At 29.6% G+C, this 18982-nt stretch overlaps 1 protein-coding gene across 1 annotated transcript; it reads right to left on the bottom strand.

Moving 5' to 3' along the window:
* Window positions 1-1832: 1832 nt before the first annotated feature.
* Window positions 1833-4371, bottom strand: LOC117929167 (60S ribosomal protein L13-1-like). Its single transcript, XM_034849394.1, has 5 exons — window positions 4278-4371; window positions 3535-3650; window positions 3136-3269; window positions 2432-2590; window positions 1833-2336 (listed from the first exon to the last, which is right to left on the bottom strand). The coding sequence occupies exons 2-5, from the start codon at window positions 3641-3643 to the stop codon at window positions 2115-2117; spliced, it is 624 nt and encodes a 207-aa protein (XP_034705285.1). The 5' UTR covers window positions 3644-3650; window positions 4278-4371; the 3' UTR covers window positions 1833-2114.
* Window positions 4372-18982: the final 14611 nt, after the last annotated feature.

The following is an 18982-nucleotide window of genomic DNA, read 5'->3' as shown; positions in this document are numbered from 1 at the left end:
CCACATTTAAAATTACTTTTTATACATTTAATATCTTTTCAAGTTGTGTTTATTTATGTAGTTGTTTTCAATAATTTAGTGTTTTCTCTTGTTGTATTTTTATTTTTGAATTATAATTTTAAAATTTTTATTTGTTCATATGTTTTTACTTTTTGTTTTTAAAATCTAATAACAATTTTTTTTTTTTAAAATAAAGGTGTAAACAATTTTTTATTTCCATTTAAAAAAATTTAAATGAGAAATAGAAGGCAACAAAGTACAAATGCAAATATAGATCCAAAACACTTCAGCTGTGTCTAGTTCCTAGAAAATACGAGAACAAATATAAGGGAAAGAAAATAAAGAGGAAAAGTAAAAAAAAAAAAAGTAAAGGAAAATAGAAAAAAGCAGATTTAAAGTTAATACACTATTTTTATACATAATTTCAAACTTATATTACTTATTTTAATCCTTAAATATAAAGATTAAATAATTTTAAAATATATAAATTTTTAATTAATTTTAATTACATTTAATTTAATTTTATATTTTTTTTATAGTACAAGCAAATACAAGAAAATCTTTTTTCACAACATTTTTTTTCTTTTCTTGGACCACACATAATGAAAATTTTGTTTTTTTAAACTTAAAAATATCTTAGAATTTTAAATTTTTTTGCAAATGTTAAATACTAACTTTTATTTACATGGACCTTTACTAATCAGATCTCCGTTAGAAGTTCTAACAGTCTAAAGCATCCATTGCTTTTTTCCTTTTTTTTTTTTTCCTTTTTCTTTTAAAGTTTATTTTAATGAAAATTGGGGGAATAGAATAACAATAACATATATATTTGATAACTAATGTCTCCATGTTCTTTCAATGAGCACATTTTTTTTCCTTCACAAAGTAAGTTTTTTTACTAAAATATTTGACAAAATTTTTATCAAAAATTGTTCTCAAAACAGTTTGTTTTTTAGAATAATCCTGAGATACTTTTAAATTTTTTTAGAATTCTTTAATAATAATTAAAAAAATGGAGAATACTTTATAAATTTTTTGTATTTTTACATTAAATTTGTATGAAACCTTTACAAAAAAAAGTGACGCTTGTTTTTTATTGAATAAAATAAGTCAAAATATTTAATTTTACTATCGTAAGGTTATTTTTAACTAAACAAAAAAAGTCAAATATTTTGATTTTTTTTCTATTTAATTAAAAATAAACATCACCTAAGCCAACAAAACTATTTTTTATATATGAATTCCCAAACAAAATTTTTAAAATTTTAATCTCCAAAGCTATTTTAAAAAACCTTACCTAACAAACCTTAAATTTTTATACATAAAATACACTTTTAAACATTTGAAAATGCAATGCAAAAAATGTTTATTATCCTAGGGTTGTTACTTTCTATCCAGAAATTTCTTAAGTAGTAAACTATATACAAAACTAAGAAACATAAAAAAAATTATTTTTCCTGCCCCCCCTTTGTCTTGTTGGTATCGTGTAGACCATTCTGAGACTTTTTATTAGTTACTAGAAGATAACACAGAATGTTTGAAAAAACTTCTCTTTTTAGACCTGAAAAAGGAGAGAGAGAAATCATGTATCAGAAGAATTGAATAAATATAGATGACCATAAGCAAATTCATGAAGACCCAAGTCATATTCAGCTTGATTTACTTCATGGCTGGCTCAAAATTTGCAGTAATCGGTCTGAGTTTACACCATCAGACCCAGATTGGGAAATTCAGAACCCACAATGGGAGAAGTCAAGCTGAACAGATGTTTGGGGGGCAAGGGAAAACTCTGGGCTGTTACCATCAGGAAATGAGATAAATCACGTCTAACATCACTTAAACAACATATGATAGATGATATCACCTTCACATAAATGGTTTTGCAAAAGCTAGTTTCAATTCTTGGGAAATCCCTAATTATACTTAAATATTCAGGAAGGAATTGACAAAGCAAACATCCACACAAAATTTGTAACCAAGATCCTTGAAAATAGTTCATACACTCAACTGAAATTGAAAATGCTAAAACTAATACTTCCAAATAAGTCAGACCCACCAAGGCAAAACGACTTTCCCCCATCAGCAGTTGCTAAAGCTGATCATGGGCTAGACTTCTATTTCTTGTCTTCTTTCTCAGCCTCTGCAGCCTTCTTCATCCTTACACCAACATGGCGTTCGTTCATTCGCTCGACACGGAGCTTGCCATATGCTTTGAAAGATTTCATTTCATCTGTGACCTTCACAAGCTCCACAGCTGGCTTCTCTTGCACAACGGGCATGTACTGACCTTGGACTTGAGTAGCTGTTCCTAGTTCCTCAGGAGCAGAATCACCAGCCTGCAGCAAAAGGAGAGCAATAACATGATGTTTACATACAGAAATGGATAGCTTTTGTTTAATCAAAAGCATTTCGTCCAGTTAAAATGACCAGCCTTGAATTTGCGAGCACGTCTTGGGAAGACAACCAATTTGGCCTTGTATGTCTTCAACCTCTGGACATTTGCTTGAAGGCTCTCTAGAGAACGGTTCTTACGGCGATGATCAACCGATATGCCGATGGTTGGAGCCAGTTTCTTTGGGATGCCTGCTGCCTGGTTATCAATAAAATACATATTTAACACCATTATCATAACAAAGGAACTAGAATAAAAAAGGAGATAACAAAAATTCAGAGCTAAACAAATTTTCAGAAATATCCAGTAAGATGGTATGTTGCAGCTGGTATCTTAACGGAATCAATGAAAGAAATTTAAAATAGCAACCAGGATGTCCTACAGTTCTAATATAATGATGTTTTTTTGGGGATATTCAAGATATTTATTGAACTACACTCACAAATAAGATTAAAAAATAAATAAAAAATAAAAAAGGTCCAGATGTGCCCCTCCTAGACCACATTCTTGGCTCCGCCACCTTAGGGGCTGGTTGGTTCAAAGGCAAGACATATCTTGCATGAGGTCAGTGAAAGAAAAATACTGTAAATCAGATGAGCAAAACACACAGCAAGACATGCAAATGTTATACAAAGCACAGAATTCATATACAGGAGAACCCAGAAAAAAAAACATTTCAGACACTTAAACTTGTATTAACAAACATCAGCTTAAGCTAAATGATCATCTAGAGAAGTTCCCACCTTGAGCTCTTCCAGAGAGAACCCCCTGCCAGCTCTGACTTTCATGTTGTACTTCAAAGTTTGTCCATGAACAAGTGGGCGAAGTGGTCCAACAGTGGGGCGAGGGAAAATCTTCACAGCTTTCTTCTGTCTAGCTGGAGATGGTTTCATGAAAAACCAATTTAAGCTCAGTTAAAATAGCATCACATGGTACAAATATTCAAAATATAAAAGACTGGACAAAATCAAACATGAACCCTAAATCACAGAGCCCATTTAATGGTTGGATTTGAATAAAAGCATGAGACAAGTGCAGGGCAAACCCACAAATTTTATGCCTACTCCATTCAAATCCACAATGGTATAGAAACTCAATGACAAGAAATGGACAAGTTAACCTAGAAGAGAAAAAGCCCATACCAATTCTTCTTCGGGTTTTGCGGGCAGGTTGGTTGAACCAAGTCTTGACATAGTTCTGCCAGTGCTTCTTGAAGTGCCCATTAGGCACAACATTGTTATGCTTAACCATTACTTACCTGTTAAACCATCGAATTAATGAGTTAAACAACTCACCCCGCTTTTAAGCTACAAACATCTGTTAACAAAACATAGAACACAAAAGAATCTAAAGACACGAAAGGAATTCTACGCATCGGTATCCTTATGCCCCGTTTGCTTCCTAAGAAAAGGAAGTGAAAAGGAAATGACTTACAAATAAGTTTAAATCCACGTTTTTTTTTCAACATCCATTTGCCAATTTTCACAACGCTTAGATCAAGCAACTCCGTTAACAGAATTTCTCATCTTAGTAAAGACGATGACACATATTCAGAATCTAGGGATTCCTGTTTTTTCTTTCGCGGTTGCCTGAAGCTAACCACAATGACTACGATTGAGCAAAAGCAAGAAATCTATAAATAAATAGTACAAATAAAAGCAAGAAAAAGCCATGTGGAGTGATTACACCAATGGTGAAGAAATCAATCTGAGAAAGAAAAACAACACCTCCAATGCCCTATCACACAACATCTTCACTAACCAATTCATGATTCAATAAAAACCATCACATCGTGCAAAAATGGTTTTTCTTTTCTCAGCATGGGATTAACTGGACTTTCTCGAGAAACAAACAGGAGAAGAGAAAAGGAGTGGAAGAGACTAACCGTAGAGTTACAGAGCCGACAAGGAGATGGAAGGAAGATGGCGTAAACCCTAGCTGCTGCAACTGATTTGGGTAGGGGCGTCTGCGGCTTATAAACACGGACTCTCTCACAAACCCTAGATCTTTCGGGTTTGGGCCGGAATAAGGAAGCCCAATTCCGTTTTCCCCCGTTCTGGTGGACTTAGGCCCAATTGAGTCCATTTGGATAAATGTTTGCTCATGCTGCTTTGGAAGAAGGTTAACCCCGTCAAACCTTACATCCATTTCTTCGGATCCAATCGAGGTTTGGTTCTAAGTATCGTGATTAAAAAATTAGGAGTGTGTTTGGTAATTATTTTTAATAATAATTTTTGGTTTTTAAAATAAGAAAAATAAATAAATAAATATATTTAACATTCTAAATTTTTTTTTCTATTTTTAGAATATCTCTTGCTTTCCCTTTTGGTTAAAGAGCTGTTTAAAAAAATAATTATATAAATATAAATAATAATAAAAAATATAATACTAGACATACAAATTATTTTTAAAATATTAAAAATAGATTTAAAATATTTTAGGTTTCCAAATAGATTTCTGTTTTATAAAACATTATAAAACATTTTCAAAAAACTGTTTTACATAACTATTTTCGAAAACAGACTAAGTGTTCAAAAATCATAAAATAAATTATTAATTATTAATTTAATATAAATAAGTATTTGTGAACCTGAGCTTCAATAAAAAAAAATTTAACAATTAAAGAAAATTAATAAATTTGTTAATCCAATATGATTAAAAAGTAAAGATTGTTGAAGTCCTTTCTATCATTTTTATATTTTTAATGTAATATAGTATAATTACAAATAAAATAAGTATGATGTATATATAAACACATTCAAACTTTAAATACAAAAAATAACTATCCACCAAGTCTTATAATAATCTACATCATGGTAAAGAATGTGAAAGCCAAGCCAAGTGAATTAAAAATAAATAAATAATTAATAGTACATTCACTAGAATAAGTGTGATCTAGCTTTGAGTACGAATGAAAGTCATTTCTAAAATGCCGAAAGTGTTTATTAATGCCTAAAAGTAATTGAATTTTACATCGCAATTAAAAATATACATGAATCTTTCCTCGCCCACCCATAAATAAAAAGTCACCCCCCACTCGTAAATAAATTATTTTAACAATAGAAAATGTAGAATAATTTCAATATACATGAATCTTTAATAATAATAATAATAATAATGTGTTATATGGTATTGCACAAGTGTAAGCTTGTTAGTGGTTAGTCTAAGAAAACAGTAGGGGCATGTACATGTAGATTGGTCTTGTAATACCAAATAAGGGAATCAACAAAATTACAAAAATTTATTCCAAATTCTTCTTCTTCTTCCATATTTCTTCTAGATTTTTCTTCTTCTCTCTCTCATTTTCTTCATTCTCTTAGTTGTAATATGATATTAGAGCTCTCAACTTCACCAATGGATAAGTCACAACAAACCTTAGAATCTTCTTTTTCTAGTCATTTCGTCCATATTTCGTTCAATCATTTAACCTCAATTAGGCTTGCAAATCATAATTTTTTTATATGGAGAAAACAAATTTTCTCAACAATTTGTGGTTACAATCTTCAACATTTTGTCACTAGGGTTCACGATCCGCTATTAAAGTGTCCAAGTTCAAAAGATCAAGCTCATGGAATAGTGAATCAGGATTTTCTCGATTGGGAACAATAAGATCAACCCTTGGTTTCTTGGCTTTTTTTGTGTCTAAATGAGTTCTTATGAGTTGTGTAAATTGTAACTTTGCATTTTAGATTTAGAGGACATTGGAGGTATATTTTGCTTCTCAAACACGTGCTAAAGTCTCATAGTCTAAACCTTGCTTTAGAACACCAAAAAGGAATATTTACGTATGAATATATATCTACTTAAAATTCGTAGTTTTGTTGATTTGCCTGTTCTTGTTAGTGTAAATCTCTCTGTAAAATATCACATTGATGCTATTACGAATGGACTACCTAGTGAATATGACACATTCTTTATCATAATTAATTCCTAAACTGAGGATTATTCAAAAGGAGAAGTTTAATTTTTTTTTTTTTAGCATAAAAAGCTAAGATTGAGAAACATAGTAGGAGTTTAGACTTTGTAAATACTTCAATTAATGTTGCACAAGGCCTGGATAGCTTTGGTAGAGGCAATTTTACTCACAACAAAGGTTTTACTAAAAATAATCAATTTAGCCCCAATTTTGGCAAAGATGGTTTTCCTGGTATAGGTGGTTTTAACAATGGTGGTAAAAGATCCTAGAATACTTGGAACAATAATGCTGAAAAGTCGGTATGTCAAGTTTGTATGAAGTTGAATCACATTGTAGATAGGTAAGTAAGACTACAAATATGATCCTAACTTTCAAGATCCTCATACTCTTGGTTTTGTTTTTGGTTTTCAAGGATCACCTCAAACTTAAGAGTCAGGATGGTAACAAGCCTAATATGCAAGCATTAATGGCTACACTAGAAAACGTTTGTGATACCAGCTGGTATCCAAACTTAGGTGCCTCAAATCATGTGATTGCAAATGCTAATAATTTGGTTGAACACACAGCATATCATGGCAATGAGCCAAGTTCATGTTGGCAATGGTATGAGACTCACTATTAAACATATTGTTTTTCACAATTTTTCTTCCCTCCCCTTTCGCTTCTCAATTTTTGTCTTTAAATCATCTTTTTCATATTCATGAAATAAAAAATAATTTGTTGAGTGTATTTAAATTTGCTAAAGACAACAATGTATTTTTTGAATTCTATCCTAATGTTTGTCTTATCAAAGATTAGGTTTCTAAAACTATGGTTTTGGAAGGTAAACTTAAAGATGGTCGCATACATTTGATTCATCATAGATTCAACTTCAAAAATCTTCTTATCAACCTAGTTTCTATGGTCTTAGTGTAAACAGTTAAGTGTTTGTACATGTTTTAGATTTCAAACCTCATGATAGTAATTCTATAGTTAGTCTTTGGCATAATAGACTTGGCCATCCATCTTCTAAAATTGTATAAATCGTTATGAGTCTATGTAAACTTTCCAAATTCATTAAAACTCTACCTAATTTGGTGTGTAAAGCTTGTTATTTTGGTAAAAAAACACATGCTTCCCTTTCGTACTATTGTGATTAAGCCTTGAAAAGTAAGACATAATGTAACAAAGTCAGACTTAACTACCCTTTGATATACCTTTAGTGTATTGACATTAGTTTGAACATTCAATCCATGTCTCTTACATTGTACATGACTTGGGTGTATGAGGAGTTGCATGAAAAATACAAGTCATCAGTTCCTTATAAGTAGATGAGTTGTTTATAGTCGGTTCATGGATTTAGGCAATCCAATAAAGATTTTAGTACACCACCTCCCAATTGGAGGGATGACTTGTCTTGGTTGTCAGGATGGGTTTTCTATGGTGAGTCCATCAGCGTATGTGATGCACATTGGACAGGACCTATAATGAATCATGATGCAAGACCATAAATTGTCATGATTCACCAAGCTACTATACTGCATAGACTCTCAACCTTGAGAAGATATTGAATCTATGCCAAAATCAATAAGAGGTTTTGAACTATGGGTGAGATCTTAAAGTGGTCATACATCCACATGGATTAAGTTACTGTTGATGGAGGCTAGTGACAACAAGTATTCTCAATAAAGATATCATGACATCTTATGGGATTGAGATAGTGTGTCCTCTTAGGTGATCCAAAAGACATGTGATTATGAAATATATGGTCACAGTAATTCCTTTAGTGAAATTTGATATATACTTCTTAGAGTTAGAGTATGTCAGTTGATCACATAATAAGTAAAATCTGTAATTCAAGGATTTGAGAGGTAATCTTGATAGTTGATAACACTAACTTGTTAGATTACAAACATCAGTTCATGAGGAGTTTGCATGTAGTGGATAGTATGTCATAGACCTAAGCTTTATGTCATTGTTATTTACATAAGGTATTGGAATGCAATTGATTCTCTTTAGTGAAGCGTTGATTCAACTTCAAAATTGGATTATGAGGGATCCAGTATTCCTATGGGTTTTAGTGGTCTCCGCTTTGAACTCATATACCATGATGTTCATGAGGGTCAGATTAGCTCTAGGTTCATTCTTGTGCATAAAGGTGTTTTGGTAATTACGTAAAGTTGCACAATGAATAATGAACAAGGTCTTTGGATTGGGCTAATTAATTAAGTAGATGACCTTATATGGTTAATTAATCAATTAGGACTCAGTTTTGGGCCAGATTAAGTGATCCAAGCCTTGATGAGCTCAAGTGACTTAAGCTTAGAGGGCAACCTTATAAATACCCCTCTTATAGGTTAAAGATTATGCATGACTTTCAATTAGTCATCTTCCACCTCTAGAGAGAGAGAGAGAGAGAGAAATCCAAAGCTTCCTCTCTTCTATTACTCATACTTTAAAGTGTCAAGATTGTGGTTTGAGTCATCGAACGGAATATCTTAGGTGTACGAGATCTCCAGGCTATTCAAGTTTTTTCTTCATTAGATGGATTTTGATCTAGGAACATTCAAATCATAAGTATGAATACTATATCTCTAGATCTATATCTAATAATGGTTTTTATAGTCATATGTTTCCGCTACGATGGATTTAGAGATGCCTAGGGATAGATGCATGCACCCTATGAGATATAGGGCATGGGAACGGAGTAATATTAGGTTCCTAACACTTACTTTCATCTCTGAATATTAGGAATCCCTATAACTAGTACACTCAGATTTATGGGGACCATTACCTATTCAATCATCCAATGGCTAAGGTGCTATATTAGTTTTATTGATACCTTCTTTATGTATACTTGGATCTATCTTTTGATAAACAAATTAGATTTTTTTCAAACTTTTCAAAATTTCTAGGCTCAAGCTAAATTATAGTTAGGATTTAAAATTAAATGCTTGGAATCTGATTGGGAAAGTGAATTTCGTTCTTTTACTAATTACCTTACTACAAATGACATTATTTATAAAATCTCTTGCCCTCATACTCACCAACAAAATGGTACTACTGAGAGAAAACATAGACATGTTAAGAATGGATCTTACTTTGCTTGCTAGAGCCTCAATGTCTTTCAAATATTAGGATGAATCATTCAAAACTGTTGTGTTATTGCATAAAAGGTTATCTTCTCCAATCTAACAGGATAAGTGTCATCTACAAATTCTTTTTAATCATTTTCTTTATTACAAAGCTCTTAGGATATTTGATTGTGCTTGTTATCTTAACACTAGACCATATAACAACCATAAACTTACCTTTCGGTCTGTACAATGCACATTATTAGGATGTAGCCTCATTCATGAAGACTACACATGTCTAAATCCTTTTGATAGAATTTTCATATCTAGAGATGTTCTTCTATATGAAAATCTATTTCCATTTTCTCTTTCCTCTCAATCTCAACATTCTTCCATTTCTCAACCTATCTCATTTAGCCAATCACCACCAATTCTTTCTTTTGTACAACCTATGTCTTCCATTTCTACACACTCATCACATTTCCTATTACTCTTATTCCTCCTGTCATTGTTCCCTTCATACACACTCACTTGGAAAACCGAAAAGAATCTAATGCTCTTATTGTATCATCATCTGTCCCAAATGCTACCATGAATACACACTCTATGGTCACTAGATCTAAGATGGGCATCTTCAAACCAAAAGTGTATATTGTTAATAGAAAGCCTTAATCTGTTGATGAAGCTTTATAGAGTATAATTGGAAAATGGCCATGATAGATGAATATTCTACTCTTTTGAGAAACAATACCTAGTCTCTAGTTGAACTTCTAGCTGGTAGAAAAGTAATAGGTTGCAAATGGGTTATCAATGTTAAAGAAAATCCAGATGGTTCTATTAACAAATATAAAAACTAAACTTATTGCAAAAGGGTTTCATCAAACTGTTGGTTTTATATAGAGACTTTTAGCCTTATTGTGAAGCCTACTACAATCATGATGGTTCTCACTATATCATTGGTAAGGAACTCACTACAAAAAAAAAAAAAAAAAAAAGGTTTTTAATGATGAATATTTAGTCACGGTCACAAAATCTCGTCACCAGAGATATCATATTGTCACGACCATGATAACACTATGACTATATTTTTTGGGAAAAAAATTGAGGGAACATTTGACACCAATATTTTTAGTCATGATGATTTTATCAACCGTCACCAAAGAATTGATAAAGGGGTGTTTTAGTTAGGGTTTTATTTGACACTATGACTATATGTATATTTAGTGGAGGGCAATTCTAACGCTAATATTTTTAGTCACATTGAGTGTTACATTAACCATGGCAAAAGATGTGATGGAGTGTTTTAGTCACGTTTTTTGTGAAACCATGATCGTATGTAATTTACAGTCACGAATTTCACATTGACCATGACCAAAGGTTATAATTTATCTTAGATATTTTGATCCTATGGTCATAGGTTCACGTGACCATGACCAAAGTTTGTTATTTATTTTAAATGATTTTTAAGTTATCTGTAACTATAATTTCTTAGAAGACCTTATACATGCATACATACATGCATATACATATACACATATATTTCGTTATTTCTATTTGTTAGCCCCCAAGGGTTCTCCTAATCAGGTTTTAATGATAACAACTCACGGTTAAGTTATTAATTGGTTTTAATTATTAAGAATCTCAGGTATTAATTTGAAAATTCATCAAAGGACCTAATGGATGCAAGATCAAGACGTTTGGAAGATCTTTAATCATAAGAAACAAATATAAGATGAATGCATGAGTGCATTTAGGTTTTACATATCATTTCATGCATCTTTGAAAAACTTGGTTTATTTTTTAAAGTTACATTTCCATCAAAACCCGAGTTTTATCAAATAAACCTTAGGGAAATCGCTTTAAAATTGACATATTAATTTACCTAAAGACCTTGCTTAAGTGTTAGAAGAGAAAAAACTAGAAAAAGATAGGTTTTCGGGCCAAAAAAGATGAACCAGTCAAGGCACTGCCCAACCGGCTCAACCGGATAGGGTACCGATTGACCGGTTCCCTCTTCTCGATCGATGAGTGCAAAAAACACTTTCTTTCTTCCAATAGCCTTTCCTTCCCGGTCGACCTCCAGTCAAGGTCCGGTCGAAGTCCGATTGAAGCAACGATAACCTACCAAAGCATTAAATGCTCCAATGGCTAGTGAACCAATCGACCCCAAGCTTGACCGGTTGAGGCTGCTTTTTTTACTTTTTTTGGCTCCCAAGGTTAGAAACCTATAAATAGAGAGCTCCACTTCATTTATGAGCAAGAGATCACTTGCATTTATTTGTCTACCCACTTGTTCTTGCCTTCAAAGCTCTCATTTCTTTTCTTGGTGCATTAAATCTCATTTGCATATCCTTTAGTGCACCTTTTGTGATTCATCCTAGCCTTGAGTTGTATTTGAGCCTTTTTTGAGCTAGATTGAGAGATTCATATCTGTAAATTGAGTGTTAAAACTCCAAGTGAGTTGAAATTTAAAGAGATTGTGTAAGAACCCATTGGAGCCGGAATCCAAGTGTAAAGGTGATAAGTAGTTTGGTTGAAGCTTCAAGTTAGTGAAACCCTCACCCAGTTAGGAGTTTGAGAAGAGTGGATGTAGGCAAGGAAGTGTCGAACCACTATAAAATCTGAATTTGATTTCTCTAGCTCTATCTCTTTATATTTGCTTCTCTTGTGCTTAAATTTGTTGTATTTTTCTCATTTAAGATTAGCCTTTATTTTCTCACTATCAATGCTTTGATAAGAAGTAAAATATAGTTTAGTATATTAGTATAAAAATATTGGCTCAATTTAATACTATTCGATAAAAAATTTAAATGCAAGTGTGGGTTAAGTAAATTAAAAGAAATTTTGATTTTATATACAATAAATAATTCTTATTGTATTTAAAATAACAATAAAAGTAGTAACTAAATTTTAAGTAACAAGATAAAACTATTAACAATTAAGATCTAATTAACTTATTTATTGTTAATAATAAGTTTCATATAAAAGACAATGCAAATCTCATTATCAAATAATTTTTTTTTTTGTCAAGATGATAATAAGATGAGTTATATAATCTATACATTCGGTATAGAAAATCAGAGATTTGAAACTAATGATAAACATTATCTAATTATATTAGAAAGTTTTCCTTTTCATAGTTACTCAAACATTTTTTTTTAAAGTTCAAAAGTTTTTTATTTAGAAAAATATTTAGTTGTCATAGTTTTTAATTATGAAATTTTATCATCATTAATATTACCTATTAATTCATAGTTATTCAATTCAATCTTATTTCTCAATTTCTAATTACTTTTTTCTTTTGTAAACTCATATTTACTAGACATCTAACAAAAATAATGCTTTTAGTTAACTGAAATTTTATGGATAGAAATATATTTAGAAAATATTGTATTTTTAAAAAATTAATGTTAGTTGTTTTCAATGTAAATAACTCATTTTATTTAAACTTCCATTTTTTTTTCTTTTTTTAGATAGATTTTTATATATATATTTTTTATATTTTATTAATTTTAAATTTTTATTTCTTTCTTCCAATGGTGGAAGTATTAACTTATAAGAAATTTCATTAATAAAGCCATGTTATAAGACATTAAAAATTTTAAAAATGACAAATTGATGTTCCTTTATAAAGTGATATAAGGATATAGAGGCATTGTTGTACTGTTAGTATAAAATTATGTAATATGAAAATACATATCAATAGTAATTTATTTTATTAAAATGAAATTTCAAATTTTCAAAGTCCACTTAAAAAAGTTCATCCAAGCAAACCATAAAATATGCATCTTGAAAAAAATGATGATAAAAACATAATAAAAAAAAAAGTTATTTGATTTTAGAATTAAATTAAAGGAACTTTAAAAATAATATAATTTTAAATTAAACAAATAAAATATGAAAGTAAATTTAATAGAATCTATCTATTTTTTTATAACTTTATGAAAAACATCTCTCAACATCAAAAAAGCTTAGAACTTTTGGCTTGAAAAAACTTAATATAAAAGTGATTTTTTTTAAATTAGTATTATTAATATTTTTAGTTTGTCAAACTTAAGAACATTGAGATTATAAACTTTCCAGCAAACTTATTACTCTTGATGACGCACAGAACCACAAAACCAAAACTAAGAGTTTCTTCTCACTCGTAAATCTCTTCACTCTTCACATCGTTTTCCGGTACTTTGTCAACCCACTCACCCTTTTATCAATTATCTTCATTTAGCCATTAGAAAAACTTAGAAATGGTAAACAAAGTTTGTAACTTTTTTATTATTGTTTTGATCTTTGAGAAATCTAAAAAGTTGGTTTTTTTTTTTCCTTTCATTTTATGTTGTGTTTTTAGCTTTAACTTTATTAAAGTTTTATGCCTTTTATTTTCTTTGTAGTAAATTCTAAAAGAGACATTGGAAATGAATGAATGCATGTCAAGGGGTTTTCACCTAAGAAACTAATTTTTTGGTGGATTATCTTTTAAGATTGGATATAAACTCGGATAAAGAAGGGTGATTTTTTTGTTTTTGTTTTTATTTTTTGGTGGATTGTCTTTGTTCAATATTTGTCCAAATACCAATGGATTTTGGTCTCTTTATGTTAGGATTTTTGGGAGATTCTTCCTTATAGAATATAATATAGCATTCTCTAACATAGTTTCTTCAATAAAAACACAACTCACTCCTATTGTAATCCAAAAGCTATTTTCTCAGGAAAATCCAAATGGGTTGCAACTTTCTTCTATGTGACTATTTTTCTCACAAACCAAACAAAAAAAGTATGAAGAAAAATTAGTAGAAAGTGATGGAGTAGTGGGTGTTGTAGATTAGAGAGAATTTGCCATGGATGCAAGTGAGGAAGACCCATCAAAGATTTAGCTTATTTGGTTTCCAAGAAAATGGCGGAAACTACCGAAAAATTGATGTTGGATGAGAAAATGTTAGGATTGAATTTTTGGGGAAATTTATTTATTTGGAAATATGCAAAATAATAATCAAGATGGGTAATGGGTTTCTACTAGTTCCAGGTACGTTGTGAGTACATTCTTATTGCCATCACATCTCCACAACAGATACTTTATTTAATTTTTTTGAAATATTTTTTATTTTAAGTATAATTTTTTAAAAAAATTTCATGTGATCTTTAAATATTTAAAATATTTGTAATGATTTCAACTATAAAATTATCTTTATTTTTTTCTTATTGTGGTAACCATATAGGTTGAGATAAAATAATAAAATTTTGGATTATTTTGATAAAAAAATTAAAATTATTTCAATAGAATATAAAAAAATAAAGTAGTAATTTATATAAAGTCAACTTGCTTACCTATTTAATATTTCTTAGATAGTTTATATTTTTATTTAAAATTTAAAACTTTTGAAAAATAAATACATGTTCACTTTTAATTTATGAAATATTTAACACTATATTTCCTATTTTATATGAAAAATGAAATATATATATATATATATATATATATATATATATATATATATATATATATATATATATATATATCAAATTTCAATAATACAATTTAAATTCATTAAAATTTTATAGGAATGATAGAAAATATTAAAATAAAAAATAATAATGTAAAGAAATAGAATCACAAAAGAAAGCATGAAGATAAATATATTTTTAAATTAAAAATTATTAAATTTGATAAATATTTTTAGTTTCTTTTTTTTTTTTCCTTTCTATTTTTTCTTTTAAGAATGAATATTTACCCAAGATTCTAATGCAACAAAATCCACATAAAAGATTCTAAAAATGCTAAATTATATCCTACAAGGAAAGAACAACTTTCCAAAAATCCTAACAAAAAGATACTAAATTCTACTTGCACTTTAAAAGTAAACAAATAGCAATATTTATATTACCATGAAAAAATTAATTTGAAACTTAATAGATGAAACCGACGTAGGGAAAATTAAAATAGCAAACTTTGTTAGTTAATATTAATTTTAACTGTTAAAGAATTTTGTTGGTGTTTGGTAAAGAATTTTTGTTCGTTAATATATATGTGTGTGTGTGCGCGCGTGCGTGCATGTGGGTGTGTGTGTGTGGGGGGGACGCACATTATCCTTCTATATTCAATTATAAGCTCAGTTCACTCACATAGGAAAATCAAAGTAGCTAACTTTTATAGGTGGATATTAATTTTAAATTTTAAACAATTTTGGTTATGATTGGTGATGGATAAAATTCTATTGAATTAAAAAACCATTATTATTATTATTATTATTATTATATTTACCACTCACGTGGGAAAATTAAAGTAGTCAATTTTTGTAGATGGATATTAATTTAAAGTGTTAAAGAATTCTGACGTTACTTGACAATTGATAAAATTCTACCATATGTTATTGGAAAGCTCCATTATTATTGGACTTGATATTCCAAAATATTATATTGAATAGTTGAATATCAAATGTTTTTTAAAACAAATAGAAAATAGAAATAATCTGAATAGCTACATATCAAATTTGATTTCGTGAAAACATGAATATTTAGTAAATTTTTATGGGAAACTTAAGAATTAATCATAGATGAAAATTCTATTAAAAATGTTGGATTTTTTTTTTAATTTTTAGCTTTGATAGGATAAAGCATAAATAATTTAGAGGCAATAGTTAGTTAACTCTATTTATCATAATACTCTCAGCCTTTCTTCCATTCTAACTTTAACTTTTTCTTTATTTTCATCCTTAAATTAATAGTCTATTTTAGCACGATATTTATCATATGAAAGAGAGAAATCAAGTCTTAAAGCAAAATAGTATATGCTACGAGAGTGAAGTTGTTAAAAAGATATGTTGTTTAAGAATCATTATGAAATTTTGATTTTATTAGCTAAATTGAGACATATTTTAGCACAATATTTATGTCCAATTACTACCTTAGTTTTTATACATAAAATTCTAAGTTCTCTTATACTTCCAAATAATAATATAACTTGATGTTAGTTTAAGTTTATATATCCATTTCTTCTTTCCTCACTTATTTTGATTACCTTTTCAATTTTTATTTAGATTTTCTCTTATAGGTGTTTCTATTTTTATTTTTTCTTTTCTATTCATTATAATATTCAATTTAATGTTAGCATCTTCCTCATTCAAATTTACTCATTTTCAATTTAGGAAACCGTAGATAACCCATTCAAATATCCTTGCAAGACAAATGTCTCTTTTATCATATATTGAAAACATATAAGTTATAAAAATGTGAATATGATTATTTATCGTGGTCATATTTAAGTTTTCAACCTCTATGTTTTGCATATAATTGGTGAAATTTTTTGCAAATAATGCTTGAATTGTTCGCTTGGACAATTTAGAAATATATAATATCTATGAAATCTCTCGCTTATGCTTTACTATATTGATAAATTTTTACTACAATGTTCATTGTTCTCTAGGTGCATATTTGGACAATGTGACATATTATTAACAGCTTAGTTAAGCTAACTAATAGTATGTTCACACCTTGGCCAATTCATGTACTTGGAAAATTATCGAAAAATATTATCGAAATTTTGTCAAAATGAAACTAAGCATATGGGCAATTAATTCTTAAGTATTACATATTTCTAAATGGGATAGGAACCACTACCTAATATAGGAGTTTGAGATTATAGAAAGCATATCACATACATTATAAGTTCATATGAAGATTCATTGTTATGTGATTAAAGGTTTTAATTCATAAAATTACAAGAAAAATGCTAATAGATAAGAGTTGGATGCAAAAGTCAATAATAAGTAGTGAATATGATAAAGGAGTTTTCAAGTTTTTAGACTTTGGCTTTAGCAATGCATCAGGAAAGGAAATGTTCTCATGTTCTTGCATTCGTTACAACAATTGTCTTATGTAGAATTGAGAAATTATGTATTATCATTTGTTAGACAATAGGATAGCTAGAAATTATGTGTGAAGATTGATGCACGGGGAATACAAGTTTTATGAACCTACAAAATACTAATACTAATGAATCTTATGTACATGCTGAGATGTAAGAAATGTTAAAAGATGCATTTGAAATGTCAAATACTAGTGTTTTAATGGACACTGAAATAAGTCCACATGTTCATGATGAGTTTGAAACGCCAAATGAGAATGTGAACAAATTTTATAATTTGTTGAGGGATGCAGAGCATGAACTATATCCAAGGTGTAAAAAATTCACAAAGTTGTTTTTTATCATAAGACTATTTCATATGAAATGTCTTAATGGATGGAGCAGCAAGTCCTTTACAATGTTGCTTGAATTGTTGAATGAGACACTTCCTAAGGGTAAGACATTATCAAGTAGCTATTATAAAGAGAAAAAAAATACTTCGTGACCTTGGTTTTCATTATATTAAGATTGATGCATACCCTTCAGATTGCATGTTGTATTAAAAAAGCATGCAAATGCAAATGAGTGTGTTGTTTGTGGTGTCTCTAGATGGAAATCAAGTGATGTTCATTCTATAGATGAGTTCAATAAGTCATCAAAGAAGAAGAAAATTCTTGCTAAGGTCTTGCATTATTTTCCTCTAAAACCAAGACTTCAAGGTTATACATGTCATCTAAGACAACTTCTCACATGAAATAACATATTGATGGTCGCATAGAGGTGAGATAATAAGGCATTTAGTGGATTCTCTAGCTTGGAAAAACTTTGATGAGGTATACCCTTCATTTGCATTAGAACCTCAAAATGTTAGGCTTGGTTTGGTAAGTGATGGGTTCAATCCTTTTTAAAATATGTCAATTTCCTACAACATGTGGCCCATGGTTCTTATTCCATATAACTTACTACCTTAGATGTGCATGAAGCAAACATTTTTTATGTTGTCACTCCTTATTCTTGGTCCAATTGCACCTGGAAATGACATTGACATATACTTGTAACCATTGATAAATGAGTTAAATGATTTATGGGAGGTTGGGTTGAAACATATGATGTTTCAACAAAACAAAATTTTTGTATGCATATAGCTATATTATGAACTATCAATGATTTTCCTGCATCTGCAAATCTTTTAGTTTGGAGTATTAAAGGGCAATTTGCTTGCCCTATTTGTAACAAGGATAGTTGTTCATATCGATTACAAAATGGATAGAAATGGTATTACATAGGTCATCGTTTGTTTTTACCAACTGATCATAGATTTCGACATGATAAAAGGTATTTTGATGGAAGTGAGGAACATAAAGCAACACCTAAAGAATTTTTTGGGAAAATGTTATACATCAACTAGATGGAATGGAACATATTGCTTTGGGAAAGACATCAAAAAACAAGATGTCAACAAAAAGAAAAAAAGAGCATGCTGAACTTAAGCATAATTGGAAAAAGAAGAACATTTTTTTATTCAATTGTCATTTTGGAAAACTCTTATTTTGTGTCACAATTTGGATGTAATATATATTAAAAAAATATATATGTGATAGTATAGTTGACACCTTATTGAGTATAGAGGGTAAATTGAAGGACAATTTGAATAGTCGTTTTGACTTGCAAGTTATGGGTATTAGAGAACAACTTCACCAGATTCAAAGAGAGAATAGAGTTACACTGCCTATTGCATGCTATTCACTAACTTCAAATGAAAAAAAAAGAATTCTGTAAATTTT

The sequence above is a fragment of the Vitis riparia genome, chromosome 13 (genome assembly GCF_004353265.1).
Source record: "Vitis riparia cultivar Riparia Gloire de Montpellier isolate 1030 chromosome 13, EGFV_Vit.rip_1.0, whole genome shotgun sequence".
Taxonomy (NCBI): domain Eukaryota; kingdom Viridiplantae; phylum Streptophyta; class Magnoliopsida; order Vitales; family Vitaceae; genus Vitis; species Vitis riparia.
The sequence above is the reverse complement of the archived record's forward strand: the minus strand, read 5'-3'. Positions and strand labels throughout refer to the sequence as shown.